Source organism: Schistocerca nitens, chromosome 7 (genome assembly GCF_023898315.1).
Source record: "Schistocerca nitens isolate TAMUIC-IGC-003100 chromosome 7, iqSchNite1.1, whole genome shotgun sequence".
Taxonomy (NCBI): Eukaryota; Metazoa; Arthropoda; class Insecta; order Orthoptera; family Acrididae; genus Schistocerca; species Schistocerca nitens.
The window spans coordinates 235,692,647-235,720,033 of record NC_064620.1 but is presented as its reverse complement, the minus strand read 5'-3'; the positions used below and the strand labels follow the sequence as shown (position 1 = coordinate 235,720,033).

The 27,387-nt window shown below is 42.8% G+C and overlaps 1 protein-coding gene across 1 annotated transcript in view; it reads right to left on the bottom strand.

Moving 5' to 3' along the window:
* Positions 1-27,387, bottom strand: part of LOC126195548 (potassium channel subfamily K member 13-like) — a 444,121-nt gene that overhangs the window by 120,476 nt on the left and 296,258 nt on the right. Inside the window, exons 2-3 of the mRNA XM_049934172.1 lie at positions 3,035-3,210; positions 1,421-1,429 (exon numbers count right to left, since the gene is read on the bottom strand). Of these exons, the coding sequence (XP_049790129.1) occupies positions 1,421-1,429; positions 3,035-3,210 (185 nt within the window). The remainder of the gene's footprint in view (positions 1-1,420; positions 1,430-3,034; positions 3,211-27,387) is intronic.

Sequence of the window (27,387 nt, the reverse complement as noted above, 5' to 3'; positions counted from 1 at the left end):
CGGTTGCGAATGGTCCTCGCCGATACCCCAGGAGCAACAGTGTCCCTAATTTGCTGGGAAGTGGCGGTGCGGTCCCCTACGGCACTGCGTAGGATCCTACGGTCTTGGCGTGCATCCGTGCGTCGCTGCGGTCCGGTCCCAGGTCGGCGGGCACGTGCACCTTCCGCCGACCACTGGCGACAACATCGATGTACTGTGGAGACCTCACGCCCCACGTGTTGAGCAATTCGGCGATACGTCCACCCGGCCTCCCGCATGCCCACTATACGCCCTCGCTCAAAGTCCGTCAACTGCACATACGGTTCACGTCCACGCTGTCGCGGCATGCTACCAGTGTTAAAGACTGCGATGGAGCTCCGTATGCCACGGCAAACTGGCTGACACTGACGGCGGCGGTGCACAAATGCTGCGCAGCTAGCGCCATTCGACGGCCAACACCGCGGTTCCTGGTGTGTCCGCTGTGCCGTGCGTGTGATCATTGCTTGTACAGCCCTCTCGCAGTGTCCGGAGCAAGTATGGTGGGTCTGACACACCGGTGTCAATGTGTTCTTTTTTCCATTTCCAGGAGTGTATTAATAAATTCCGCTTGTTCTACAATGTTTCGATTTATTTGCAATGTACGTAATGGAAAAACTTGAAAATAAAAAAAATTATGCGTAGGTGATAGACCCCACAACCCATTCTCTACTCTTTCCACTGCCCCAAACTGTCCCCAAGCTACAGTAACTTAAATAGTTAATACCTCGCCCGACCAGCGCCATGCTGTTACTTTCTGGGAGGTTTGCAAGCTGGCCTAGTCTTGTCTTTGGACGAAACTGGTGGTGACGAGTAGGCAGGGCGCCCCCGTCGGTAAGTGAAGTGTATAAGCAGAGCAGACATGAACGGGAATTCATTGTACCGACTAAGTGGGCATGTGGGAAATCCCTGACATAAGCAACTTTGACAGAGGGCAAACTGTACGGCCCAGCGACTGGGGACAGGCTTCTCGGAAATGACGAAGCTGGTTGGCTCTTTACGTGCAAAAGTTGTGAGGATCAATGAAAGGCGATTGAAAAGTAGTGAAACCACGGGTAGGCTACAAAATGTTGTATATGTCCACGTCTCATCACAGAACCTGCAGAACGGAGGCTTTCCCACTCTGTTTACAGATAGGCGTCGATTTGTGACGGATATGACGACAGAGCGCCATTCTAGTGCAGTCACAAGATATTCGAAGGTTCACCATTCAGCCATATAGCTGAAGGTTGGATTCCGGAACAGACGATCCGTATGTGTTTACATGTTGACCAAACGACCTTGCCAATTACATTTGCAATGGGGATGGGGTTAGCAAAATTTCACTGTGAATCAATGGAAACCTGGTGCCTTGTCAGATAATTTACTTTCATGTTACATTACCTCTATAATTACGTCCGGATACGCCGCCATCCTGGTAAACAGCTGCTCGATAGAAACATTGCAACACGGATGAAATGTGCAGTGTTATGATATGCTAAGCTTGCGTGGGGCTTGTTGTAGAATTCTAATGTAACATAGCAGCTATGGGGTATGTGAAAATTATTGCAGACCACCTGCATCCCTTCATATATGATGTCTTTCCCCACGGCGACGGCCGGCCGGTGTGGCCGTGCGGTTCTAAGCGCTTCAGTTTGGAACCGCGTGACCGCTACGGTCGCAGGTTCGAATCCTGCCTCGGGCATGGATGTGTGTGATGTCCTTAGGTTAGTTAGGTTTAAGTAGTTCTAAGTTCTAGGGGACTGATGACCTAAGATGTTCAGTCCCATAGTGCTCAGAGCCATTTGAACCATTTGAACCCACGGCGACGAAATCTTCCAGCAAGATAACAGTCTGTGTCTGAAGGCCACAATCTTACTTCAGTCGTTTGATGTGCATGACAGTCGGCATCTATGAGAAATAAGGGCCCTGCAGCGAAATTCTGACATCACTCTAGTAACCTTGTCCGCCATTGTTTGGCTCCATGCAGGGCCCACAAGAAATGAATATGTCAACGAAAATGTACCCGCTGTAGATCTTAACTTTGTCATGTGGTATTGCTCGAGAACATGCATCCATTTGAACGAGCCATTAAGTATTAGTAAACTCGTCTGGAATAGTCACTGATCCTTGCTGGAGATGGCTGCTGACACTCGTAAGACCTGCAGTGTCACGTGCTGCGACGTATGTGCCACGGCCCGTCTTTCTTGTAGGCATCGATGACACTGAACTGATGTCAATGCCTTGGCACCAAATTCTCCCGATATGAACCGACAGACCACACGTGTGCCGCTACACTGTGCCAGTTCAGCGCCCGCAACCACCGACTCTTAATTTATGGAAATTACGTGGTCTGTGCGTTGGCATCTGGTGCCACATAGCTGTGGAAACCTTCCAAGGACTTGTCGAATACATGTCACGCAGTATCGTTTCGCTGTTGAGTCCCAAAGGTGAGCCAACACACTGTGAAATATGTGATCATAATGTTTTGGCTGATAAATGTATACGCGTATAGAAGTGCAGGTGACAGATGAGGTTTGTGGTCATCTGCACCCATACAAAGTCCCAATTTTTACACAATCTAATTTTCCTGCAGTCCCATCTAGCCACTGTCACGAATGATGATGATGAAATGATGAGGACTATATAAACACCCAGTCACCGGCCAGAGACAATCTCGAACCCAGCCAGGAATCAAACCCGGGACCCCGTGATCCAGAGGCAGGAACGCTAGCCACTAGACCACGAGCTGCGGACAGTGAAAGTTCAAAAAATTTTTCAAAATGCCATAAGCACTATGGGACTTAACACCTGAGGTCATCAGTCCCCTATACTTAGAACTACGTAAACCTAACTAACCTAAGGGCATCACACACATCTATGCCCGAGGCAGGATTCGAACCTGCGACCGTAGCAGCCCCGTGGTTCCGGACTAAAGCGCCTAGAACCTCTCGGCCACAGTGAGAGTGTTAACTGGTAGTGTATACCTGGTGGCGGCCATGGTGGCGCCCGAGATCCTCCGCTGGGCGAGCCGACCGGCGGCGACTCGCCTGCGCAGACGGCGCAGGTGGAGCGCGCGCAGCCCGCAGGCGAGCAGCGTGATGATGCGCTCCAGGAACAGGTTGAAGAAGAGGATGCCGCCCGAGCAGCCCAGGAAGCCGTACAGGATCACCACCGCCTTGCCCGCCGTCGTCTGCGGCGTCGTATTCCCGTAGCCTGCCACATACACCAGACACGCGTCCCTGTCAGTAGTAATAAACTGGGACACGTGACGCTCACATGCAACAGAATGGTCACACAACAATAGGTACAGCATAATCCTCTCCATGTCACTGCTCCTTGAAACCTGAGTGAGCAAGTCCTCGGAGCAGCACGTAATGCCTGAACAACAGCGTTACCATTTGGCGCACTCCAGGTGCGAACCGCGTTATTGCAGTGAGGGTGTCATGCTCGCTGTAGCTTACCTTTTTTAAATTCTTCGAAGACAAAGTAACGCGGAGCATCAGTCAGACGGAAAAACCCTACGAGCAGGACAGTTATTACCTACCTGGAGTCGTCGTTACTTCTTTTTTCCTACAGCCTGCAAGTAGTTTGTTAACCATACACGAGTATCTGTGCGAAAAAAAAAACTCTTCAGATGACCTTAGTCACACATACACAATGTCTCTGCGTTAAACTAACACCAATACTTGAATCCATCATGCTGCACTGCCTTCCAGAAAACCAGGAAAACAACTTTTTTGTTTTACCTGTGACCTTGCGTTAAGTATGTTTATAAATTCCATGTGTATGGTGGGACAGATTTCTTCGTCATTTATGCAGACAGCAGTAGTACTTCACGTAACAACTGTTATTATCGAAACCATGGCATCTGCGCGCTTAATTGTAGAGGTGAAAGTGGCATTTGTCAACTCTACAATAAGAAGATAGTCGCACCCTGAGTTGAAAACATAGACAAGATTAATGTATTATCGAATAAGCATCAAACCAAAGAAGAAAAAAAACAAGGCCAGTTCCTTTTCAGACTGAACGTAGGCAGAGCGTAAGCTGTCTGTATTCTATGACAGGTTTTGCCCAAGGTTCTGGGCATAAAAAAAATTTTCTTCATTGGATCCCCAGTTCTAAAAAACGACTCGAAGATGTTAATGATGATTATGTCTAATAGTGGTCTAGATTTAGGAGACAGACGATTACTGTATGAATGCCCGCCCAGCTAGCCGCGCGGTATTAAGCGCAGCTTCCCGAGCGGGAAGGCATGCCGGTCCCCGGCACGAATTTGGCCGGGGTATTAGTGTCGAGGTCCGGTGTGCCGGCCAGCCTGTTAATGGTTTTATAAGGCGGTTTTCCATCTACCTTGGCGAATGCGGGCTGGTTCCCCTTATTCCGCCTCAGTTACACTTTGTCCGCGAGTGCTGCGCAAACACCGTTTCCACGTACGCATACACCACCATTACACTACCACCTAGAAATTTGGGGTTACACTCGTCTAGTATGAGACGTTCCCGGATGGGGGTGGGGGTGGGGGAGGGAGAGGGAAGGGAGGTCCACTGGGGACCGAACCGCACAGTAACCCTGGGTTCATAGTGGGGCGGCGGCGGGGGGGGGGGGGGGGGGGGGACTGCTGTGGCCTATTGCCGGGTTGTGAACCGCTGAGGGCTACGGCGGGACGAAGCCTCTACGTCGTTTCTAGGTCCCTGGTTCAATACACACAATACACACTATATGAATTGTATAAAAACAAAACGACATCGTATACGCAAATGGTGAAGTAAAAGACGCTTACATACAGAAAAGAGTTCGTCAGTACTTCAGGGAAGTAACTTGTAACCAGTGTTGTTCAACCTGAATATCGGCAAAAGCACTGAGGAATGTAATGAAGATACAGATGGGATATAATTAATGGGACGAAAATCAAATGATAAGGTTTTTTTAGATCATTACTGTTACTGAGAGGAACGAAGGAAAAATGAAAAAAAAAAAGTTAGCAAGGATGAACAAGATCATGAAAGACAAGTATAACAGAAAAATGACCGCAGTTATGGCAAGTCGTGGCCAACATATCGCACTACATATTACAGTCAATGATACACCGCACCCACTGTACGGTGCATGCTGATGGTGCCTTCTCCTTTCTGTTCCATTCGCCGTCAGAGTGAGGGAAAAACGACTTTCTATATGCCTCCGTATGAACCATAATTTCTCTTATCTTTTTGGTGTGCTTACACGCAATGAACGTTGGCGGCAACAGATTCGTTCTGCAGTCAGCTTCATATGCTGGTTCTCTAAATTTTCTGTGTAGTTATAGCGTCCTCATTCCAATACATAATAATAACAATATTTTTTTGCAAGTTGAGTGAGTCGAACAAAAACTATAAAAAATGGTCGTGTGACTATGAAATGCTTAAAGACAATGTTTTGTGCGAACAATTACAGAAATCAGTAGTTTAAAAAACAAAGACAATAATGGAGTATTTAAAAATAAACGATGTCATTGTACTGATAAGTGTTCATCTGCGGTCTTCAAACGAGTTATATATGTAAGGTTCTCTCCTCCTCCCCCCTCCCCCAACTCTCTCTCTCTCTCTCTCTCTCTCTCTCTCTCTCTCTTCTCTCTCTCTCCCACTGCCCCCCTCTCTCTCTGTCTCTGTCTGTAGTTGTGTTCCGAAGCTTTATTACGTATGCAGCTTATCCATGTCTGTAATGTAACGCAATTTACTGAGATGGTATCAAATAGGGACTAAGTTAATCATACAATGTAAACTTTCACGGCCGGTATTGTCTTCACTTAAAACTTCCGGGCTGATAAGCCGTGGTCGAAGTATAATACTTCGACCACGGCCTATCAGCCCGGAAGTTTTAAGTGAGGGACTAAGTTAAGTTTGAGTTGAATTTTATTTACAGACGTGTTGAACTTCTGACAAATAATCCCAGTTTTCATAATTATAGCATTGTCAGCAGCGGAACGAAGACAGCGTCGTTGGAGTGTTGCAGTCCGCCGCCATGAGGCGGCACATTTACAATTTGCATTATTGTTTTACAGGCGCGTTACTGTCAGCGCAAACTACTTAATTTTTCTTCTGGCAAAGCTGGAACCTGCACCAGGCAGTTTAATGACGAATTTGCCACTCATTATAAGGTACTGTGTGGAATTTAGCCCTGGCCTGTTCTAAGATTAAACCAGCAGGACTTTCATTACAAACAATTATATTTGACCTAGCACGCTGCAATGTAAAGAGACAGCTAAAAGGATATCTATTTTCACGAATAATTGTCAATGTGAATTTGGTTGTGTTTTAATGTGTTCGTAAGACATCGACCGTGTGTGGCTTAGAATTTCCATAGCGCTGCTAAATTGTTTTCACTGTTTTATCAATATTACGCCACATATAGACAATTTCATTGAAACAGCAACATTTAATTAACATAATAACTACATTTTCGAAGAATATATAAAGAATAATTCTACATCCATACTCCGCAAGCCACCTGACGGTGTGTGGCGGAGGGTACCTTGAGTACCTCTATCGGTTCTCCCTTCTATTCCAGTCTCGTATTGTTCGTGGAAAGAAGGATTGTCGGTATGCTTCTGTGTTGGCTCTAATCTCTCTGATTTTATCCTCATGGTCTCTTCGCGAGATATACGTAGGAGGGAGCAATATACTACTTGACTCCTGGGTGAAGGTATATTCTCGAAACTTCAGCAAAAGCCCGTACCGAGCTACTGAGCGTCTCTCCTACAGAGTCTCCCACTGGAGTTTATCTGTCATCTCCGTAACGCTTTCGCGATTACTAAATGATCCTGTAACGAAGAGCGCTGCTCTCCGTTGGATCTTCTCTATCTCTTCTATCAACCCTATCCGGTACGGATTCCACACTGCTGAGCAGCATTCAAGCAGTGGGCGAACAAGTGCACTGTATCCTACTTCCTTTGTTTTCGGATTGCATTTCCTTAGGATTCTTCCAATTAATCTCAGTCTGTTATCTGCTTTACCGACGATCAACTTTATATGATCATTCCATTTTAAATCACTCCTAATGCGTACTCCCAGATAATTTATGGAATTAACTGCTTCCAGTTGCTGACCTGCTATATTGTAGCTAAATGATAAGGGATCTTTCTTTCTATGTATTCGCAGCACATTACACTTGTCTACATTGAGATTCAATTGCCATTCCCTGCAACATGCGTCAACTCGCTGCAGATCCTCCTGCATTTCAGTACAATTTTCCATTGTTACAACCTCTCGATATACCACAGCATCATCCGCAAAAAGCCTCAGTGAACTTCCGATGTCACCCACAAGGTCATTTATGTATATTGTGAATAGCAACGGTCCTACGACACTCCCCTGCGGCACAGCTGAAATCACTCTTACTTCGAAAGACTTCTCTACATTGAGAATGACATGCTGCGTTCTGTTATCTAGGAACTCCTCAATCCAATCACACAATTGGTCTGATAGTCCATATGCTCTTACTTTGTTCATTAAACGACTGTGGGGAACTGTATCGAAAGCCTTGCGGGAGTCAAGAAACACGGCGTCTACCTGTGAACCCGTGTCTATGACCCTCTGAGTCTCGTGGACGAATAGCGCGAGCTGGGTTTCACACGATCTCCTTTTTCGAAACCCATGCTGATGCCTACAGAGTAGATTTCTAGTCACCAGAAAAGTCATTATAGTCGAACATAATACGTGTTCCAAAATTCTACAACTAATCAATCAGAGTAAGGACAGATTAATTAGTGTTCCTCGAGCAGAACGTCGCCTTCCCTCCAGGGATTCCCATTTGAGTTCATGAAGCATCTCCGTAATACTTGCATGTTCATCGAACCTACCAGTAATAAATTTAACAGCCCGCCTCTAAATTGCTTGGATGACTCTCTTTAATCCGACCTGGTGGCATCAAAGCGAACAGAAAGGTGTAACAGAAGAGTTTAGTAAAATTCACCTAAAACGATTCATTAATTTAGATTGTCCCCTTGATGTGTTAAGGTAGAGTCATCCATTGAAAAGGATATTACCCAAGAAAGTACAATAGACATAGTGTATGGGCCAGATGATTCTGTTCAACTATTTTGAGACGTACAGATAAGTTAGCTGGATCTTTAGACAGGTTAAGCAGAAAAGACTTTGTCTTCAGAGTTCCATAACACAGTCGTCGGAAGGAAAACTGGAAAGGCGGTAATCAGGGAAGAAGAGGCAGTAATAATATATGATGTACAGTTCTTTTTCTTTTCTTTGGATTTTTTTCAACGATCTAGCAGCAGTAATTTCTGCAGTGCCGGCGAGCCTGAAGAACCGTATCATCAAAATCTCACATTTCGGGTGCTGTATCGGATAAACCCCCATTGTACCACCAGTATGCTGAATAAATCAGCCACACGTGTCTGTGGACACTAGTAGAAGGCGCTGTAAACGAATCAAAGGGTTTTTGGCTCCCGCGTCTTGGAAAGGAGAGAATAATTCTGTGTAGCCCTTGGTTTCAAGTCTACAGACAGAACAGACTGCTTCCTACCGACTGCTTCTATCTAGCTTGCCTTCTACCTTTTCTAGAGAGTAACAGTTCCGCAATAACAATTACAAAGTAAGATCTACTTAGGTGATAAATGTCGGCCGGAGTGGCCGTGTGGTTCTAGGTCTGGAATCGCGCGACCGCTACGGTCGCAGGTTCGAATCCTGCCTCGGGCATGGAAGTGTGTGATGTCCTTAGGTTAGCTAGGTTTAACTAGTTCTAAGTTCTAGGGGACGGATGACCTCAGATGTTAAGTCCCATAGTGCCCAGAGCCATTTGAACCATTTTTTGGTGGCAATTTTCAGTCGGCATAAAGATCAGAACACAGCCAAAGGTAGTCTGCTGCAAGGAAATGGTGCTGTTTACGTCGAGGAATCTAAATGTGAAAAGCAAAGCGAGATTTATTAAGAGCTAACTCTGGAGCATGGCAATGTAATGCACGAGGAGGATGGAAAAGATTTATTTATTTATTTTATTTATCCATCCGTTGACAATAAATATTGTCCTGATGTTGTCAAGGGTACATGTAAGCCATTTCAAAGAAATGGGACACCAACAATATATACGTAAAAAAGTACAAAACAAAATAATACAATGAAGTTAATAATAATACAATGAAATTAATATAGCCTATATACATCCCTGCTTGTTATTTTGAATGCATAGTCTGTTTTTCATAAGGCTTTAGTTCTGTCCTCCCTAAACGGCATGTCCTTATATACACAACACTGCTTAAGTATATATTAACATCACACAACAGCTGTCCTTTAAGTATGTAAATGTAATGAATCATTAGGTAATGAATCATTAGGTACAGATAGAGTATTTTCCGTTTTGCCTTTATAAATATCATCAGAAAAAATTTATTGACCTACATAGTCATTTACAGAATAAAAACATAGTTCTACTAGAAATTTTTTAAATTCTGTTTTAAATTTGTTATCATCTTCTAACTGCCTGATGTCGACTGGCAGTGCGTTGTACAATTTTGCACCGATATGGCTCACATGCCTTTGTGTATCCGTTCTTTTTGTTCGCTGAGTATGGAATGCTGCGCTATTACGGGTATTGTAGTTATGAAAGTCGGCATTTGTCTGAAAATCTGCAATGTGGGTCCTGACATACAATACACATTTGTATATGTATAATGGTGGCATAGTAAGTATTAAAAGCTTTTTGAATATGGGTTTGCAGTGTGTCTGTGGATGACTGTGAGTTATTATTCGGATGGCCCTCTTCTGCAACAAAAAAATTTTATTTTAGGCGCCCTGTTGTGGAACCCCAAAATATTATTCCGTATGTGGCAAGAGATTGAAAATAGCCGAAATTTGCTATTCTGGCACCCTCTGAGGCCCAAACATTTGCAATAATTCTGAGGGCACAACAGGCTGAATTAAGTTTCTGTGCAAGTTTTATTACGTGGTCATTAAAATTTAAGTTTTCATCCACATGAATCCCCAGCAATTTTGTGGATGTCACTCTGTCTAAGGCTTTGTCACCCCACACCAGATCGAGATTTACATTTTGACATCTTTTCCCAAACTGCATATAATTTGTTTTATTTACATTCAATGTCAACCTGTTTGCATTGAACCAAGAGTGGATGTAATTTAGTACTTTATCTGCAGTTGTTGGTAGCAATTGCTTTGGTGCACTTATTATCACACTAGTATCATCTGCAAATATTATTGCTTTGGCTGCATCATCTGAGGTCTGAAAATCATTTATATAGACAGGAGACAATATGGGCCCTAGGATGCTGCCTTGTGGTACTCCTATTTCTACATTTTTTGCCTCTGATACTGAATTTATTTTGTGGTTGGAGTAAGTTGGTGTCACTCCAACAACCTGTGTTCTGTTTTTCAGGTATGATTCAAACCATTTTTTTCCTATCCCATGTATACCCAACGCTTCCAATTTTTCTAAAAGAATGTCCTGGTTCACAGTGTCAAAAGCTTTGGAGAGGTCTAAATTTACTCCTACTACAGTATCATCTTTTTCTATATTTTTGATTATTTGTTCAATGTAGCATATTACTGCTGTTTCGGTATTTTTACGTGCTTGGAAGCTGTGCTGATTTCTGTTTAGTAAATTATGGTCACTTAGATATTTGTTGATTCGGTGCTTAATCAGTCTTTCTAATTTTTTTGAAAATGCTGGGAGGAGAGATATTGGGCGATAGTTTTTTACCTTATACGTGTCGCCGTTTTTAAATAATGGCTTCACTTTTGAAATTTTCAGCCTTTCTGGAAAAGCTCCTTCACTGAATGCAAACGGCTTTGCGATTTGTGGTGCTGTCCTTGTTATGATTGACACAGGCATCTCATCTATGCCAGCCGACATTTTGGGTTTCAAGCTTTGTATCACTTTCAACACTTCACCCTCATTTGTTGGCTCTACCCTCATCTTACAAGCTGTTTTTGGATATTCAGGTTTTTCTTCGATTGTAAATTTTAAGCTTAATGAAGTTGTTGCATTTATGAAATAATTGTTAATATAATTTGGCAAATCTTGTTTACTAATATTGACATTTATTAAATTTTTGAGGCTAATGTCCTGGTTTTCACAACTCTTCCCCGTTTTAGTCTTCACAATACCCCATATGGCTTTTGATTTGTTTTCTGACTGTCTTATAAAACTATCATTACTCATGAATTTTGCTTTAGCAATTACTTTTCTATATACCCTCTTGTAATTCCTGACATATTCTATGAATTGTGGGTCTGTGGATGTTTTCATTTTAGAAATTAGTCTCTTTAGAGTTCCACAGGCAGTTTTGATGCCAGCTGTGATCCAAGAACTTGGCTTTGTATTGCCGTGTGACCTGATTTTTGACAGCTTTTTTGTAAAACACATTTCAAAATATCCCATGAAAATGGAAGAAAATGTGTTATATGCATCATTTGTATTTTTTAGGGATAGTACTTCTGCCCAAGTCTCATTAGTTAGCATATTTATGAATTCTACACAGTTTTCTGTTGAAAAATTTCTTTTATACATGGAGTGTGATTTTTTCTCTTTCAGTGGCCCTGAAGGAATTTTGAGGACAAGAGCATTGTGGTCTGATAATCCCAAATCAGTATTTGTTACTTCAACTTCTGTGCGTCCTACATTTGAAAATATATTTCAATAAGACTGACTGTATTATTTGTTATTCTTGTGGGTGTATGTATGTGTGGAAGCAGGTTGAAACTACATAACAGATTTAGGAACTGGTCTTTTAGCCTACTTTCACTCATAAGATTAATATTGAAGTCACCACACACAACTACAGTGGCTCTATCAGTGAACAGAGTGTTAAGCAGTATTTCTAATTGGTTAAGGAATAAGTCTTCATCGCCAGTAGGTGGTCTGTATATTGCTATGACTATGACTTTTCCCTGTATTTCATTCAACTGCACAGCTGCTGATTCAAAATGATTCTCCACACTCAATGATTCAGCTTCACACATTCTTTTATAGCTTATACTTGGTTTGGTAAATATACATACACCTCCATTTTTGGTATTTTTTTCTACAATATTGGCTTGCCAACTTAAACGGATGAATATTAATGCTACTTAGTTCAAAACTTCTGCACCAATGCTCCACAATGCACATGCAGTCAATATTTGCACTGTTCATAGCTACCTCAAGTTCTAATGATTTATTTCTAAGACACTGAATGTTTGAGCTTTGAATCAGCAGGTGATGAGGATGAGATGTCGGGGGCAGTGTAGTTTAGAAATGAATACATTCTTAATAGAATAATTGAAAATTATGACCTCTGCTGCTAACAGTACGGAAAAGAAAAATTAATTAGCAGCCTCTACCTTCGCAACAGTTTTCTAGTAAATGTGATGGAAGAACTGCTACAACGCAAGAGAACAAAATCAAGAACAATACCGAAATATTCCACACAGATTTCGGGGTAATACAAAACGATCAGCTCTTCTTTGTACCTCTTTGGTGTCATCCTTCGGTCGCATTTGATAAGGATCCGATATCGCAAAACAGTACTTCAGAAGAGTAAGGGAAAACTTACTGTAGGTAGTTTATTTAGTAGTTGCATCTTCGTAATGTTCAACCAATAAAATGTAGTTTTTCTTTAGTCTTTCAACACAATCTTTTCAGTGTAATGGTTAGAATTTATGTTGTTCGTGATTAAATTCACGCTCTAAGAAAAAAAAGACTCACCATAAAATAATTATCCGAAAGGGACGTTAATCAGTAGATGTGATGAACATGTAGACAAAAACAACTAATTATAATTTTAGAAAAATAGCATTTTATTCTAGAGAAAGAGCTTTCCAAATTGAGAGAGTCAATACGCGTTAGTCTAACTCTGACCGTTATGCAAGTAGTTATTTGGCTTGGCATTGATTAATAGAGGTGCCGAATGTCCTCCTGAGGGATTTTGTAACAAATTTTATGCAGTTCGCGCATTAAGTTGTCAAAATCCTGAGCTGGTTGGCGGGCTCTACCCATAATCCTCCAAATGTTCTCAACTGGGGTGAGATCTGGCAACCAGGCTGGCCAAGGAATGGTTTATAAGCAAAGCAGTAGAAACTGTTTCCGTTTGAGCGTGGTTATTATGTCGCAGAAGTGTAAACCCAGAATGCCTTGCCATGAAGGGCAACGAAACGGGGCGTAGAATACCGCCGATGGCCGGCCGGCGTGGCCGAGCGGCTCTAGGCGCTACAGTCTGGAACCGCGCAACCGCTACGGTCGCAGGTTCGAATCCTGCCTCGGGCATGGATGTGTGTGGTGTCCTTAGGTTAGTTAGGTTTAAGTAGTTCTAAGTTCTAGGGGACTGATGACCTCAGATGTTAAGTCCCATAGTGCTCTGAGCCATTTCAACCATTTTTTGAATACCGTCGACGTACCGAAAGGCTATGAGGGTGCTTCAGATGAAAACCAGAGTGGTCCTGCTATGAAAAGAAATGGTACACCAGACCACCACGCCTGGTTGTCGGGTTGTATGGTGGTCGACAGGCAGGCTGGTATCCCACCTCTGTCCAGGTAATCTCCAGATACGTCTTCGTTGGTCATCGGGCCTCAGTTCGAAGCGGAACTCACCACTGAAGATAATTCTACTCCAGTCAATGAGATTCGAGGGCGAAGACATGTCTGGGGACGGCGCGGACAGTGGTGGGATACCAACATGATGTTCGTCCACCATACGGCCCGACAACCAGGACTGGTGGCCTGGGGTGCCGTTTCTTTTCATAGCAGGACTCTTTTGGTTTTCATCTGAAGCACCCTCATAGCGCTTCGGTACGTCGACGATATTCTAAGACCCGTTTTGTTGCTCTTCATGGCAAACCGTCTTGGGCTTACATCTGTGCAACATAATGCCATACGCCCACAGCGACAGTTTCTAATACTTACCTTTGTGCCTCTGCAGCAACGTCGTCGGATCTCTCCCAAATTGGGAACGTTTGGAGCATTATGGCTAAGGCCATCAAACCAGCTGAGGATCTAAAGCGCCAGTTGGACAAATTTGGTACGACATCTCTCAGGAGGACATCCTACAACTCTTGTCAATTAATGACAAGCCGAATAAATGTTCGCATTACGGCCAGAGATTGTTACGTCGTGAATCCCAGTAGAGCAGCGATTAGCAGTCTAACAACACTTTATTACATAGTCACAGAACATACAATAAAACAAGTCAAAGATACATTGTCCTAAGAGTAAACAAACAGTCTCTCACTTGCGAGAAGTACATCACTCTGTGACGTCCTCCCCACCCTGGTCGACCTCCAAAGCTACGGCCAGCTGCACAGGACGACTAATGATGTGACCTTCTGGTGTCCGGAGTATTATCGTCCTTACCCTGCCGTCTCTTCGTGGTACTACCTTTTCTATCCTGGCTTTCTTCCACATATGTCGCGGACGAAGGTCCTCTTGGATCAGCACGATGTCGCCAGGGCGAAAGGGATGACTCGTCCCGATGGGCGTTTAACTTCATGGTAGCTCCGGAGCTCCAATAGGTATTCATTAACCCAACGGTTCCAAAAACTGTCACAGAGTTGCTGTCTCAGTCGGAATTCCTTTGTTAAATTCGTGCTCGCTGAAGGTTCTGGTCCCGTCGGAATAGTCGTAAGTTTTTCTCCCGCCAGAAAATGGGATGGTGTGAGTGCATCACAGTCATCTCCTGGTGTGATGGGCCTGGAGTTCACCGCGGCTTCAGTACTGATCACGGTGGTGTTCAGTTGTTCCTCAGTGAGCTTTGCGAGTCCCAATACCTTCCGTAGGCAACGCTTTATAGTGCCCACCATTCTTTACCACCATCCTCCCCACCAAGCCGCAAGGGAGACAATGAATTTCCAAGTAATACCGTGGTGGGCGAGGAACTGATAAGTTTTTGTGGTAGTTAATGCCTTCCAAAGTTGGGCTAGTTCCATATTCGTGGCGTGGAATGTTTTCGCGTTATCTGTATATATCGTGAGGGGTAGTCCGCGTCTTCCGGCGAATCGCTGAAGTGCCATAAGAAACTTGTCCGTTGACAAGTCTGTACAGAGTTCGAGGTGTACAGCTCGTGTGGTAGCACATGTGAAAAGAGTGATATATGACTTGTGCGTTTCCTTCCCTACTTTGAAGAATAGTGGGCCAGCAAAGTCTATTCCGGTTATAGCAAATGGTTTGGCAGGTGAAACTCGTTCAGGTGGCAGCGGTGCTTCGATCTGTTGCCCTCGTGGATTCTTCAAGATCTTGCATGCGAGGCATGAGTGTAGGATTCTTTTGATGGCCTGACGAGCTCTAAGGATCCAAAATTCAGTTCGCAGTTCGGATAGTACAGAACGAACACCAAAGTGATGGAGGCGGATGTGTGTCTCTCGAATAACCAATTGTGTGAAGTGGTGGGAATCGTCAATGAGTACAGGATGTTTTTGTTCCCTATTTAGGCTAGTGCACTGCAGTCGACCTCCTAGACGTATCAGTCCATCTTCTAGGAAAGGATTGTATCGTGCGATTTTTGACCTGGGATAGACTTTGCCCGAGACAATTTCCACGATTGCCGTTGTGAAACACGAATTCTGGACGCACGTCACGCGGCAATACTACGACGGGGTTTACTGCAGCGATTTGTTACACTACGCAACAAGCTCTTCGACGACAACCGCCTGCATACAAAGGTAAGTTCAATTGAATTATCACGCTACATGTTTTGTAGTGCCATTTGTAAAGGCAACTGGTTACATTATTGCCGCTGTGTACTGCTATTGTAGTTGTTCGATTAGCGCTTTAACGAATTATCAGATCCTACGCTACGCCTGTAGATTGTTTATGACTAGTGCTGCCATCTAGCGACCATCAATTGAACTACTTCGACTAGCGATCCAAAGATAACGCCTTACTAGGACCAGCTGATCGCTAGCCGACACTGCTTTAAACTTTGGAGTAATCGGACGGAATGGACGTGCCAGACCACAAACCAGAAGCGCAATTACACTCTCTAAAGAGAAAACGTATGAGAGAAAGAGCAAACATTACGCGACTCGTGGCGGAAGTTGCAAGGTTGTCCGACACATCGGAAATCGTGGACTATAAATATTACAATGACAGATTGGGAAGCGTTCTGGACCGCCTCGTTAAATTAGATGAGGATATTCACGAGTTGTTAGACGATGACGAATACGAAGAATATGTTCCTAAATGCGAAGATTATATAGACACCGCGAAACTCACAATTTACCGATTGTCTCACGAAATAGAGAAACAGCTTGCGAAATCGGTAGCAGACGTAAAGATTCCCGGGTTTCGGCACCAAAACTGTTACGCCGTGAATCCCAGTAGAGCAGCGATTAGCAGTCTAACAACACTTTATTACATAGTCACAGAACATACAATAAAACAAGTCAAAGATACATTGTCCTAAGAGTAAACAAACAGTCTCTCACTTGCGAGAAGTACATCACTCTGTGACAGAGATGGACCAACACATTACTGACTAGCTCAGTCTCTGAAGCTCTTTTATGTGCGTACATTCATGCCCTGTCGTATCCATTCGTCCGGGCCACTTTCATTTCTCTCACCCTCTGTTACGCACAAGTGTTGTGGTCTTAACGCAGCAAGAAGGGCTGAGGTCTGAAATAATGCGAAAGGAGCTCTGGGATCTTTTGGTAACAATGAAAAGGCCCTCTCTTACAGACAGTTCCAGTAGTTAGTGTTCTGTTGGTTAAGGTGGTTGACGAGAAATTGTACAACACAAAAAAGTGAAATAGAGCTCTGCTGTAAAGGGCGTGACCTCTGGGTAACACTTGAGAGAAACCTCCCAAACATAAAAGGAGAAATAAATCTTTCTTGTAATGACAGAAATCAAACTATGATATGCATTGTATGGTAGCCTTAGTGTTAAAGTGGAAGTAAAATCGTGGTGTCCACCTACTGAAAACCACTGAACCAACACTTGGCGATAAAATAGCGAGCAAATGGCGTGAGAGAGAGTGTCGGGGAGTGGGTATGGGAACGACACTGACGAGATAAACAGCTATTGTAAGGAATTCTCTTCCAGTTGTGTGGAAGACTGAGTCAGAGGGTTCTAGGCGCTTCAGTCTGGAGCCGCGCCACTCCTACGGTAGCAGGTTCCAATCCTGCCTCGGGAATGGCTGTGTGATGTCAAATGATTCAAATGCCTCTGAGCACTACGGGACGTAACTTCTGAGGTCATCAGTCCCCTAGAACTTAGAACTACTTAAACCTAACTAACCTAAGTACATCACACACATCCATGCCCGAGGCGCGTAGAACCTCTCGGCCACCCTGGCCGACTGTGTAATGTCCTTAGGTTAGTTAAGATTAAGTAGTTCTAAGTCTAGGGGACTGATGACCTCAGATGTTAAGTCGCATAGTGCTTAGAGTCATTTGAACCATTTTTGTGTCTGAGGGTTAAGGCATCAAGACCCGAGGAGGTTGATGTTTCCGGAAATATTCTCTTCAGTTTTCAGGCAGAGTTATGAGAGACGTATGCTGTTACTGGCTTTACCTTCTCTTACGGACTTAGAAGTTCCGCTGCTGGTTCTGATGGACAAATAGATTTCGGGCTTAAGGTGACTGATAGGTGACAGACTCTCACCATTTCTGCTTTTAGCTGGCGCCTGATCTCAAAGTCACAATAGAGTGGTACTCAGTGTATTACATTTGTTATTTCAGTGGTTCCTGTCAGGTAGACCAAACTCTTTCTCTCACGTTAACTCATACTATTTTAGTTGATGAAAACAGATGACGTGATATGAAACAACCTACTGCAGAAAGTGACAGTGGATCTGGAACTGGGAGGGGGATGGGAAGGGGAGCCGAAACGATCCATCTCCTCAATGTTAACATTAGCAAATAGAAGGAACATTTTTTCTAAAACCATTAAACATATTGCTCTGAAATTTGGACTACATGTTCAGTGAATATTTCTCTAGAAAGTTATAATGCCACGTTAAGAAACATTTATTGGTGTTTGTTTTACAATTTTTTTGAAACAGATGCTTATTTTTTTCTAAAATTTTGCACTTTATCTTCTATAACTCTTTAATTATACAATATTTTTATACAATTTGTTATAAAAATTAAGGAAAAGAAGTAAACAATATTGAATCTAAATTTCATTGATATACTGTTAGCAGTTTTTGAGAAAATCTTCCTCAAAGATGAAAATTTTAAGGTTGTGGGAAATGGCTTCCAAAGTTTCTTAATACATTCCTGCCCCATATGATGGATTATCAGCATCCTCTACTTCTTCCAGTGTTGGTTTTCTTTTCACTTTCCTTTTCTTCCCTTTTGCTGCATGTTGTAGGCTTTTGTCTCTTCTTCCTGCACCTCTTAGTCTTTCTTCATCAATTAGGCACATTGTGGAAATGGTGCTGTGTCCTGGTTGGAAACCTAAACGCTTCAGCACATCACATTTGATAATGTTCCCTTCATTGTATGTTGCCACTGCATCATACACTCCAAAATGCAATGTTTTTATCTGTACAAAGACTCTTTTGGGGATCAAATGGTTCAAATGGCTCTGAGCACTATCGGACTTAACTTCTGAGGTCATCAGTCCCCTAGAACTTAGAACTACTTAAACCTATCTAACCTAAGGACATTACACACATCTATGCCCGAGGCAGGATTCAAACCTGCGACCGTACCGGTCGCGCGGTTCCAGACTGTAGCGCCTAGAACCGCTCGGCCACCCCGGCCGGCTCTTGGGAATCCTAATCCAAATTAAATTATTTACACTTTCATTTGGATTTTGTGTTTTCCCATGTAAACACTTTTCCAGTAAACTTGGCAGTGGTAAATCTCTGAATATGGGCTTGATTACGTCAATTACAGAATTTGGCAAACAGTTTTTATGGGCATATTCCTTTCCTGTTACACCATGAGTCATCACCTGTGAGACACAGTGCATGTTGTGGGTGCTCATTTGTTGATGCAGTATGAAAAAATACTGCTCTCCTCATATGCTCAATGCTTCTTGTATTTTGCCTAATTGCACACCCATAATACCTCTGCTATCTATCAATTGCTTCATCTGTCAATCTTCCTCTTCCTCCAAGGGTCTTGCCTTCAATGTGCTTCTGGGATCCTAATGTCTGCTTTAGTTTGGGCAAGCGAGCCCCCATGCACTTCTTGACATGTCCAATGCACTCCTGCTTTTTAATGTGAATTTCATTGCCATAAGGTTTGAGTTCCTCTACAGCTTTATATCCCTTAGAATCACCATCTCCTAGACAGTTAACGTATCGTAGATTATACCACTCTTCTAATCTGGAAAAAATTGCTTTCACTTCCTCTTCTTCCATCACTCCACTCGTGTCGTGAAAATTTGCTTCACAACTTTCACTATGTTCGTTCTTGGTATTGCCCTTACATCTATAATATTTTGAGATAATAGAAACATCAGTTACTTTGCAAAAGTTCAAAGAAGGGCTGCTGGTTTTGTATCATCGCTAAATAGGGATATGGGTGATTTAATACGCGAGTTGGGAAACGAAGGAAGGAAGATTGGATGTAGCGTTCCGTCGATACCGAGGTCATTACAGATGAAGCACAAGCTCGGATTGTGTCAAGGATAGGGGAAGGAAATCGACTGTGCCCTTTCAAAGGAACCATCGCGGCATTTTCTTGAAGTGATTTGGTGAAATCACGGAAAATCTAAATCTGAATGGCTGGACGCAGGTTTGAACCGTCGTCCTCCCGAATGCGAGTCCAGTGTGCTAACCACTGCGCTACCTCAATTGGTGCCCGATCTGGGGTGACGAAACAAAGACGTTTTGCACCACGGCGTGATCTTTCCGGGGAATTTCAATCTCCAACATTCTCCTCCGAGTGAAATTTCTTTCTTTCTTTTTTTTTTCTTTTTTTTTTTGGGGGGGGGGGTCCTTGTACAGAGGGAGAAATGATCATTCTAATAAAATAAAAAGTGTTCGTTTTTCACGTGCGTTATTACAGAGCAGAACGTAGGGAAACTGTGTGAAAATGGTTCGATGAATCTTCTGCCAGGCACTTAAGTTTGAATTCCAGAGTAGTCCTCGAGACGTAGATGTACGAAACCTAGTAACAGGTATAGGGATTTAACTTCACGTTAATTTTCTCTTATGCTTTTACCAAAGGATGACGTACCCAAGGACAAAGACGCGGACAACAATGAATTTGGATGACGTGCATGTATTCAAACGTACAACCAATAATTTTAAAATTAAGTTCACACTTCCTAATACCATCAAGAACACTGATAGTAACAAAATCATTCTGGCTCATTTCCTTTATAATGAAAGATGTACTAAGGAAACCTCACTCATTGCATACTTCCGTTCATATGACATCATGACGTCCATTACTCTTCTGTTTTCCGATTAACACAAAAGTACGATTCAGATCAGAAGGCTATCTCCCGAAACAACAAACTTTTCCTACACTGTTGTAAAATATCCTGTCAAAACAAGGTAGGTGTCATTGTCCTGTTGTTGTTTTGCCCGAACCAACAGCCAGTCCGAACAAATTATTCTAGTATCTAGTTTTTACGTTATAATGACATACGTCGTTCTTCCACGTACAACATGTAGTTTTTTCTGGCATATCTTTACCAGTTGTAGAAATATAAGATTTACCACTGTTTCTCCTACTTATCTTGACATCCTGTTTCCAGTCTGATGGATGTGCTTGCCTTCCTGTGCTTTCACTTAGCTACACTATATCCTTCGGAGTGAAGCTTACATCAGCCAGATCTGCCTTTTTCATTAATACACAACATTCCTCCAGGACCATCAACATTAAACTACAAATAGCTTAACTTGTAGAGAGAGAGAAAGACATCCGTTGCTATGGCAGCAGGTCTCATCTGATGAACCACTTCATTCCAGTGAAAACTCAATAACGCCAGAAACGTGATATACAATCTTCTTTGAGGTAGATCTTCAGCTGTTGCACGGCTTCTTCTAGGTGCTGCAATTTTAATGTTGACCAGTGTATTTAATCAGCAACTGTCTTATTCATCGGTCTTTTAGTACCGCTCATATGTGTCAAGTTAAATAGTGCTAACGTGAGACAAAAATTCTCTGTCACTTCGCCCTGTATCTTCATCTGACATCTAGTTGTACGCATCTTTTCCTGAAACTGTGACTTTCAGATGTGTCATGCAGCCACATACCTGAAACAAGCGGTGCTGAAATCTCATCTGCAACTGTCCAAACGCCGCGCTTAAGTGAGACACATCTCATGGAAGATTGGCGGATACCAGACACTACTTTTCCATTGATATTATGATTGAAGTTCAGTTTTAGATAGTACTTTTTACCGTAAATTAACGGCATATAATTAGAGCGGTACTTTAGGCACTTTCATGCAGCGAGATGGGTGCATTAGCAGATCGAGTGGTGGGGGAATGCTTCAAACGGAATATGGGAGAGCAATGTGGAGACGGCAGTTTAATTTGCGTCAGGGCGCAATTAGCATGTACTATTGTATGAGCGGGGTTAACACCACTAGTTTCCAACCTAGACTACTCCATCCTAATAATTGGCGTTCCCGTGGACACCTTTGCACACAAAATAGCGCAATTGGGATAGGAGTTTACTACTGGATTGCAAGTGCAACCAAATTTCGAATGTATGACCGAAAGATCACGTGCCCGGAAGGGCCGACATGTTGGATTTTTAGAGTATAAAGGAAGGCCTGAACAACACAACGGATAAGTCTTCTGCTGTAGTTGGAAGTGTCAACATCGATTCCTCCAAAGTGCTTAACATCCCTCCGCTATTAGTGAGGAGAACGAAACTGACGAACGCTTTGTTTTATGGTTATTACTGGAGAACGTGGATAATATTGTTTCTGACATTGAAAATATAAATCACACCGAATATGGCAAGCTCATTACCAACAAGAATTCAAATATCCTTACTCTTATTACAGAACCATTTTGCGATAGCATTATGTTAGTTAATATCTGTGATAAAGTGGACTATCAGGGTCAATTACAGAAGGACGATGTGTAATATTAAAGAAGGAGATGTGTGGCTCATCTAACTATTATCTACGGCCGGCCGGAGTGGCCGAGCGGTTCTAGCCGCTACAGTCTGGAACCTCGCTACCGCTACGGTCGCACACGTCCAGAATAGCTACAGAGTGGTTCCAGGAACACTCTTCTGCGTTTAAACTCTTCCAATGGCCACCAAACTCCCCAGACTTGAACATTATTGAGCATATCTGGGATGCCTAGCAACGTACTGTTCAGAAGAGATCTCCACCACCTCGTGCTCTTACGGAATTAAGGATTCATTGTTTTAATTCCGTCCAGCACTACTTCAGGCATTAGTCGAGTCCATGACACGCCCTGTTGCGGCACTTTTGGGTTAGCGCGGGGCCATTAACGATATTAGGCAGGTATACCAGTTTCTTTGACTCTTCAGTGTCTAAAACAAAATTGTATGTTAAATCACATGCCCAGGTGTGAAAAAAATTACTTGTATCCACCTTATAGATTTTATAGTGTCCAGACATGAGACTACGAGAAACGTTTGCGTCTTCCTTGGTTAAGGACCATGGTACGAGCAGGCGGGAGGGTACAATAACTACAGAATGGATTGTGTGTCTTAGTCTGTGCAAAACTTAAAGTGTTTTAAGCTCTAACAAACAGTATTTGCAATGAAACTTCCTGGCAGATTAAAACTGTTTGCCGGTCCGAGACTCGAACTCGGGACCTTTGCCTTTAGCAGGGAAGTGTTTCGTAGGAGAGTTTCTGCGAAATTTGGAAGGTAGGACACGACGTGCTGGCAGAAGTATAGCTGTGAGGACGGAGCGTGAGTCGTGCTTGGGTAGCTCATACGGTAGAGGTCCCAGGTTCGAGCCTCGCTCTGGCATACAGTTTTAATCTGCCATGAAGTTTCATATCAGCGCACCCTCCGCTGCAGAGTGAAAATCTCATTCAGTATTTACTATGTGCTCCACTCCACTATGTGCCAGTCACATCCGTAGGTGCTGTTAGCTAACTAGTAACTTACAGAACAGCGGTTGTGTGGTGTGTTTTTTAACAACATTCTGCAGTTTTTCTAATGGGGTAATAAGAATACTCGAAAATTGACTGGTGTACAAGAAATTAGGCCAGACTCTCAAGACCGAGAAAAGCTTATGCTCTCTCTGCATACAGTTTTAACTATTTACATGTAAACTATGAGGAGGTTGTTAACACTGACTCCAACAAAGAGAATATAACACAGGAGTGCTGTGTAACAGCAGGAGGACATTGTTCTCCACAATAGTGTCGGATGTAGATACTGCTGTATTAGGACTGGTACAAACAAATAATGTTATTCAATAAGTCCTAACAAAAAGACTGAAAGTCACACACAGATTTAAGCCATTCCCCATTAAAGAAATTATGCCTTTAGGCGTAGTTGCTGTGTTGTTGTATGAAAAAGACGGTTCTAGGCGCTACAGTCTGTAACCGCGCGACCGCTACGGTCGCATGTTCCAATCCTGCCACGGGCATGGATGTGTGTGATGTCCTTAGGTTATTTAGGTTTAAGTACTTCTAAGTTCTAGGGGACTGATGACTTCATAAGTTAAGTCCCATAGCGCTCAGAGCCATTTGAACCATTTATGAAAAAGAAAATTGGAAACGAAAGAGTTCGAAGCTAAAAATACCGAAAACTGGAGTATATGGCGGATACAACTGCCACAAAATAAGAATATAGACTGCAATTGAAGAAAGAAGAAGCTGTTGCTTTAAACACAGTGTGTGGTGAAGTCTGACTACCACTGGGGAATATAAAAAAATCTACATTTATTATTAACAGCACCGGTGAGTGGCCATATGTTGGAGTTCTGAGCGAAAAGGATGGATTGGAGCACATTTACTACGTTAACATACACATGAAAACCTGTTTATAAAACTCAGTTCTCACCTGAATGTGCTTAGAAAGGACGGTTACATTGTAATTCAGTGTGCTCCACTGGATGCTGCGCATCTAGCAACAGAACAACCATTTGCATAGCTTAAAACCAACGGTTATATATATATATATATATATATATATATATATATATATATATATATATATATACCGGATATGTCCGAAAGAGCAGATACCATGGTGACTATGCAGCTCGCTACAATGAAATGAATGCCCCTAGCTGTTCGAAAGAACAGATACCATCTCCATATATATATATATATATATATATATATATATATATATATATGATGGTCCACTGATCGTGACTGGGTCAAATATCTCACGAAATAAGCGTCAAACGAAAAAACTACAAAGAACGAAACTTGTCTAGCATGAAGGGGGAAACCAGATGGCGCTATTGTTGGCCCGATAGAAGGCGCTGCCATAGGTCAAACGGATATTAACTGCGTTTTTTAAAAATAGGAACCCTCATTTTTTATTACATATTCGTGTAGTACGTAAAGAAATATGAATGTTTTAGATGGACCACTTTTTTCGCTTTGTGATAGATGGCGCTCTAATAGTCACAAACATATGGCTCACAATTTTAGACGAACTGTTGGTAACAGGTAGGTTTTTTAAATTAAAATACAGAACGTAGGTACGTTTGAACATTTTATTTTGGTTGTTCCAATGTGATACATGTACCTTCGTGAACTTATCATTTCTGAGAACGCATGCTGTTACAGCGTGATTACCTGTAAATACCACATTAATGCAATAAATGCTCAAAATGATGTTCGTCAACCTCAATGCATTTGGCAATACGTGTAACGACATTCATCTCAACAGCGAGTAGTTCGCCTTCCGTAGTTTTCGCACATGCATTGACAATGCGCTGACGCATATTGTCAGGCGTTGTCGGTGGATCACGATAGCAAATATCCTTTAACTCTCCCCACAGAAAGAAATTCGGGGACGTTAGATCCGGTGAACGTACGGGCCATGGTATGGTGCTTCGACGACCAGTCCACCTGTCATGAAATATGCTATTCAATACCGCTTCAATGGCACGCGAGCTATGTGCCGAACATTCATCATGTTGGAAGTACATCGCCATTCTGTCATGCAGTCAAACATCTTGTAGTAACATCGGTAGAACATTACGTAGGAAATCAGCATACATTGCATCATTTAGATGGTCATCGATAAAAAGGGGGTCGATTATCCTTCCTGCCATAATGCCACAACATACATTAACCTGCCAAGGTCGCTGATGTTCCACTTGTCGCAGCCATCGTGGATTTTCCGTTACCCAATAGTACATATTATGCTGGTTTACGTTACCGCTGTTGGTGAATGACGCTTCGTCGCTAAATAGATCGCGTGCAAAAAAATCTGTCATCGCCCCGTAATTTCTTTTGTGCCCAGTGGCAGATCTGTACACGACGTTCAAAGTCGTCGCCATGCAATTCCTGGTGCATAGAAATGCGGTACGGGTGCAATCGATGTTGATGTAGGAATCTCAGCACCGATGTTTTGAGATTCCCGATTCTCGCGCAATTTGTCTGCTAGTGATGTGCGGACTAGCCGCGACAGCAGCTAAAACACCTACTTGGGCATCATCATTTGTTGAAGGTAGTGGTTGACGTTACACATGTGGCTGAACACTTCCTGTTTCCGTAAATAACGTAACTATCCGGAGAACGGTCCGGACACTTGAATGATGTCGTCCGGGATACCGAGCAGCATACATAGCACATGTCCCTTGCGAATTTTGATCCCAATAGCCATACATCAACACGATATCGACCTTTTCCGCAATTGGTAAACGGTCCATTTTAACACGGGTAATGTATCACGAAGCAAATACCGTCCGCACTGGCGGAATGTTACGTGATACCACGTACTTATACGTTTGTGACTATTACAGCGCCACCCATCAGAAAGAGAAAAAAGTGGTCCGACTAAAACATTCATATTTCTTTGCGTTGATATCCGTTTGACGAATGGCAGCGCCATCTAGCGGGCCAACCATAGCGCCATCTGGTTTGCCCGATCAAGCTATGCGAGTTTCGTTCTTAGCAGTTTTTTTCGTTTGAAGCTTATTTTGTGTGGTATTTGGCCCAGTCATTGTCAATGGACCACCCTGTATACATAGTTAAGGCTCACCGGTCATTTGACCATCTTCTTCTGTGCGGATGCAGAAACAGTGTCCCAACTCTTACGGGAATCGGCAAAATGCCGCGAGTAATGAGTATAATGGGCAGGGGCACTATGAATATAGTGTGGGACAACAAGTTGAGAATGTGGGTGTCACAGGAGGCGTGCCAGAGATAAGTCCAGCCAGTCGCACTATCATCTGTGTCATCGGTGGCACAGATGGGTAGAGCGTCTGCCATATAAGTAGGAGATCCCGGGTTCGAGTCTCAGTCGGGGCACACATTTTCAACATTGACGTACATCAACTCCTGTATGCAGCTATGGGTATTAATTTCATTGTAATAACAGCATTTAATGAGCATATGTTTGCAGACATTGTGATCATCAAGTTCTATACGGAAGTTCCACAAGAATATGCAGCAGAAGAGCTAGTAACATACACCCAGTAAGATGTGGAGTGTTATAACAATAATGCTATGCAATAAATAAGAGATTAATTTACAATTATCGAATGCTCTACTCCAGAAGAACTACGGGAAGGAACAGAGGTAATTGTTAAAGCTATGAAAGAGACAGTGTATAGGAAAAAATTTTTGATATGTACTGGAATTGGAGGACATAGCTCCTTGTCAGATTACTGGCTGGAGAAAGAATTAGAAGAGTCCAATGTAGATTTAAATTGTAAGATAAAAATTAAGGTGGATGTTATTGAAACCACACCATTCAATAATAAAGAAATTGAAACGTCCTCTTAGAAAAATTATAAATTACTGTGCTGGTAAACTTCTATGTTATTTGATACAGAGACACCTGAGTAAAACTGAACGTGCTCAGACATTTCTCTCTTTACTTATTCTGACCATCAATAAACTGACACACAATATTTTTAGCGCGACGCAATCTGACTTTCAATAATCCCTACAAAAGAATGGCCCTGACTGACAATAACCTATACCTTCCACGAATCACTCACCATAATCCCTACAAAAGAATGGCCCTGACTAACAATAACCTATATCTTCCATGAATCACTCACCTCACAAACATCTTCGTTACTCGAACTACTGCAATGCAGCGAGCGCCAATACTGCCAGCTGAACAAAAGATTCTACGGAAGGTACTAACTATTGATAGGCATAGTTATCAAATGAAAGATCTTGATAGAGAACAAACTATGTATTTACCTTAGCAATGTACAAAAGTCATTACAGATTTCCTCTTTCTGACGGACACGTCCATATCGTCCACTCTCAAAACTCTGGCATCTCTGTCCCCACATCCACCACAGCTGGCGGCTTACCTACAACTGCGCAACGCTATGCGCTGTTCACATCCAACTGCCCAACACTACACA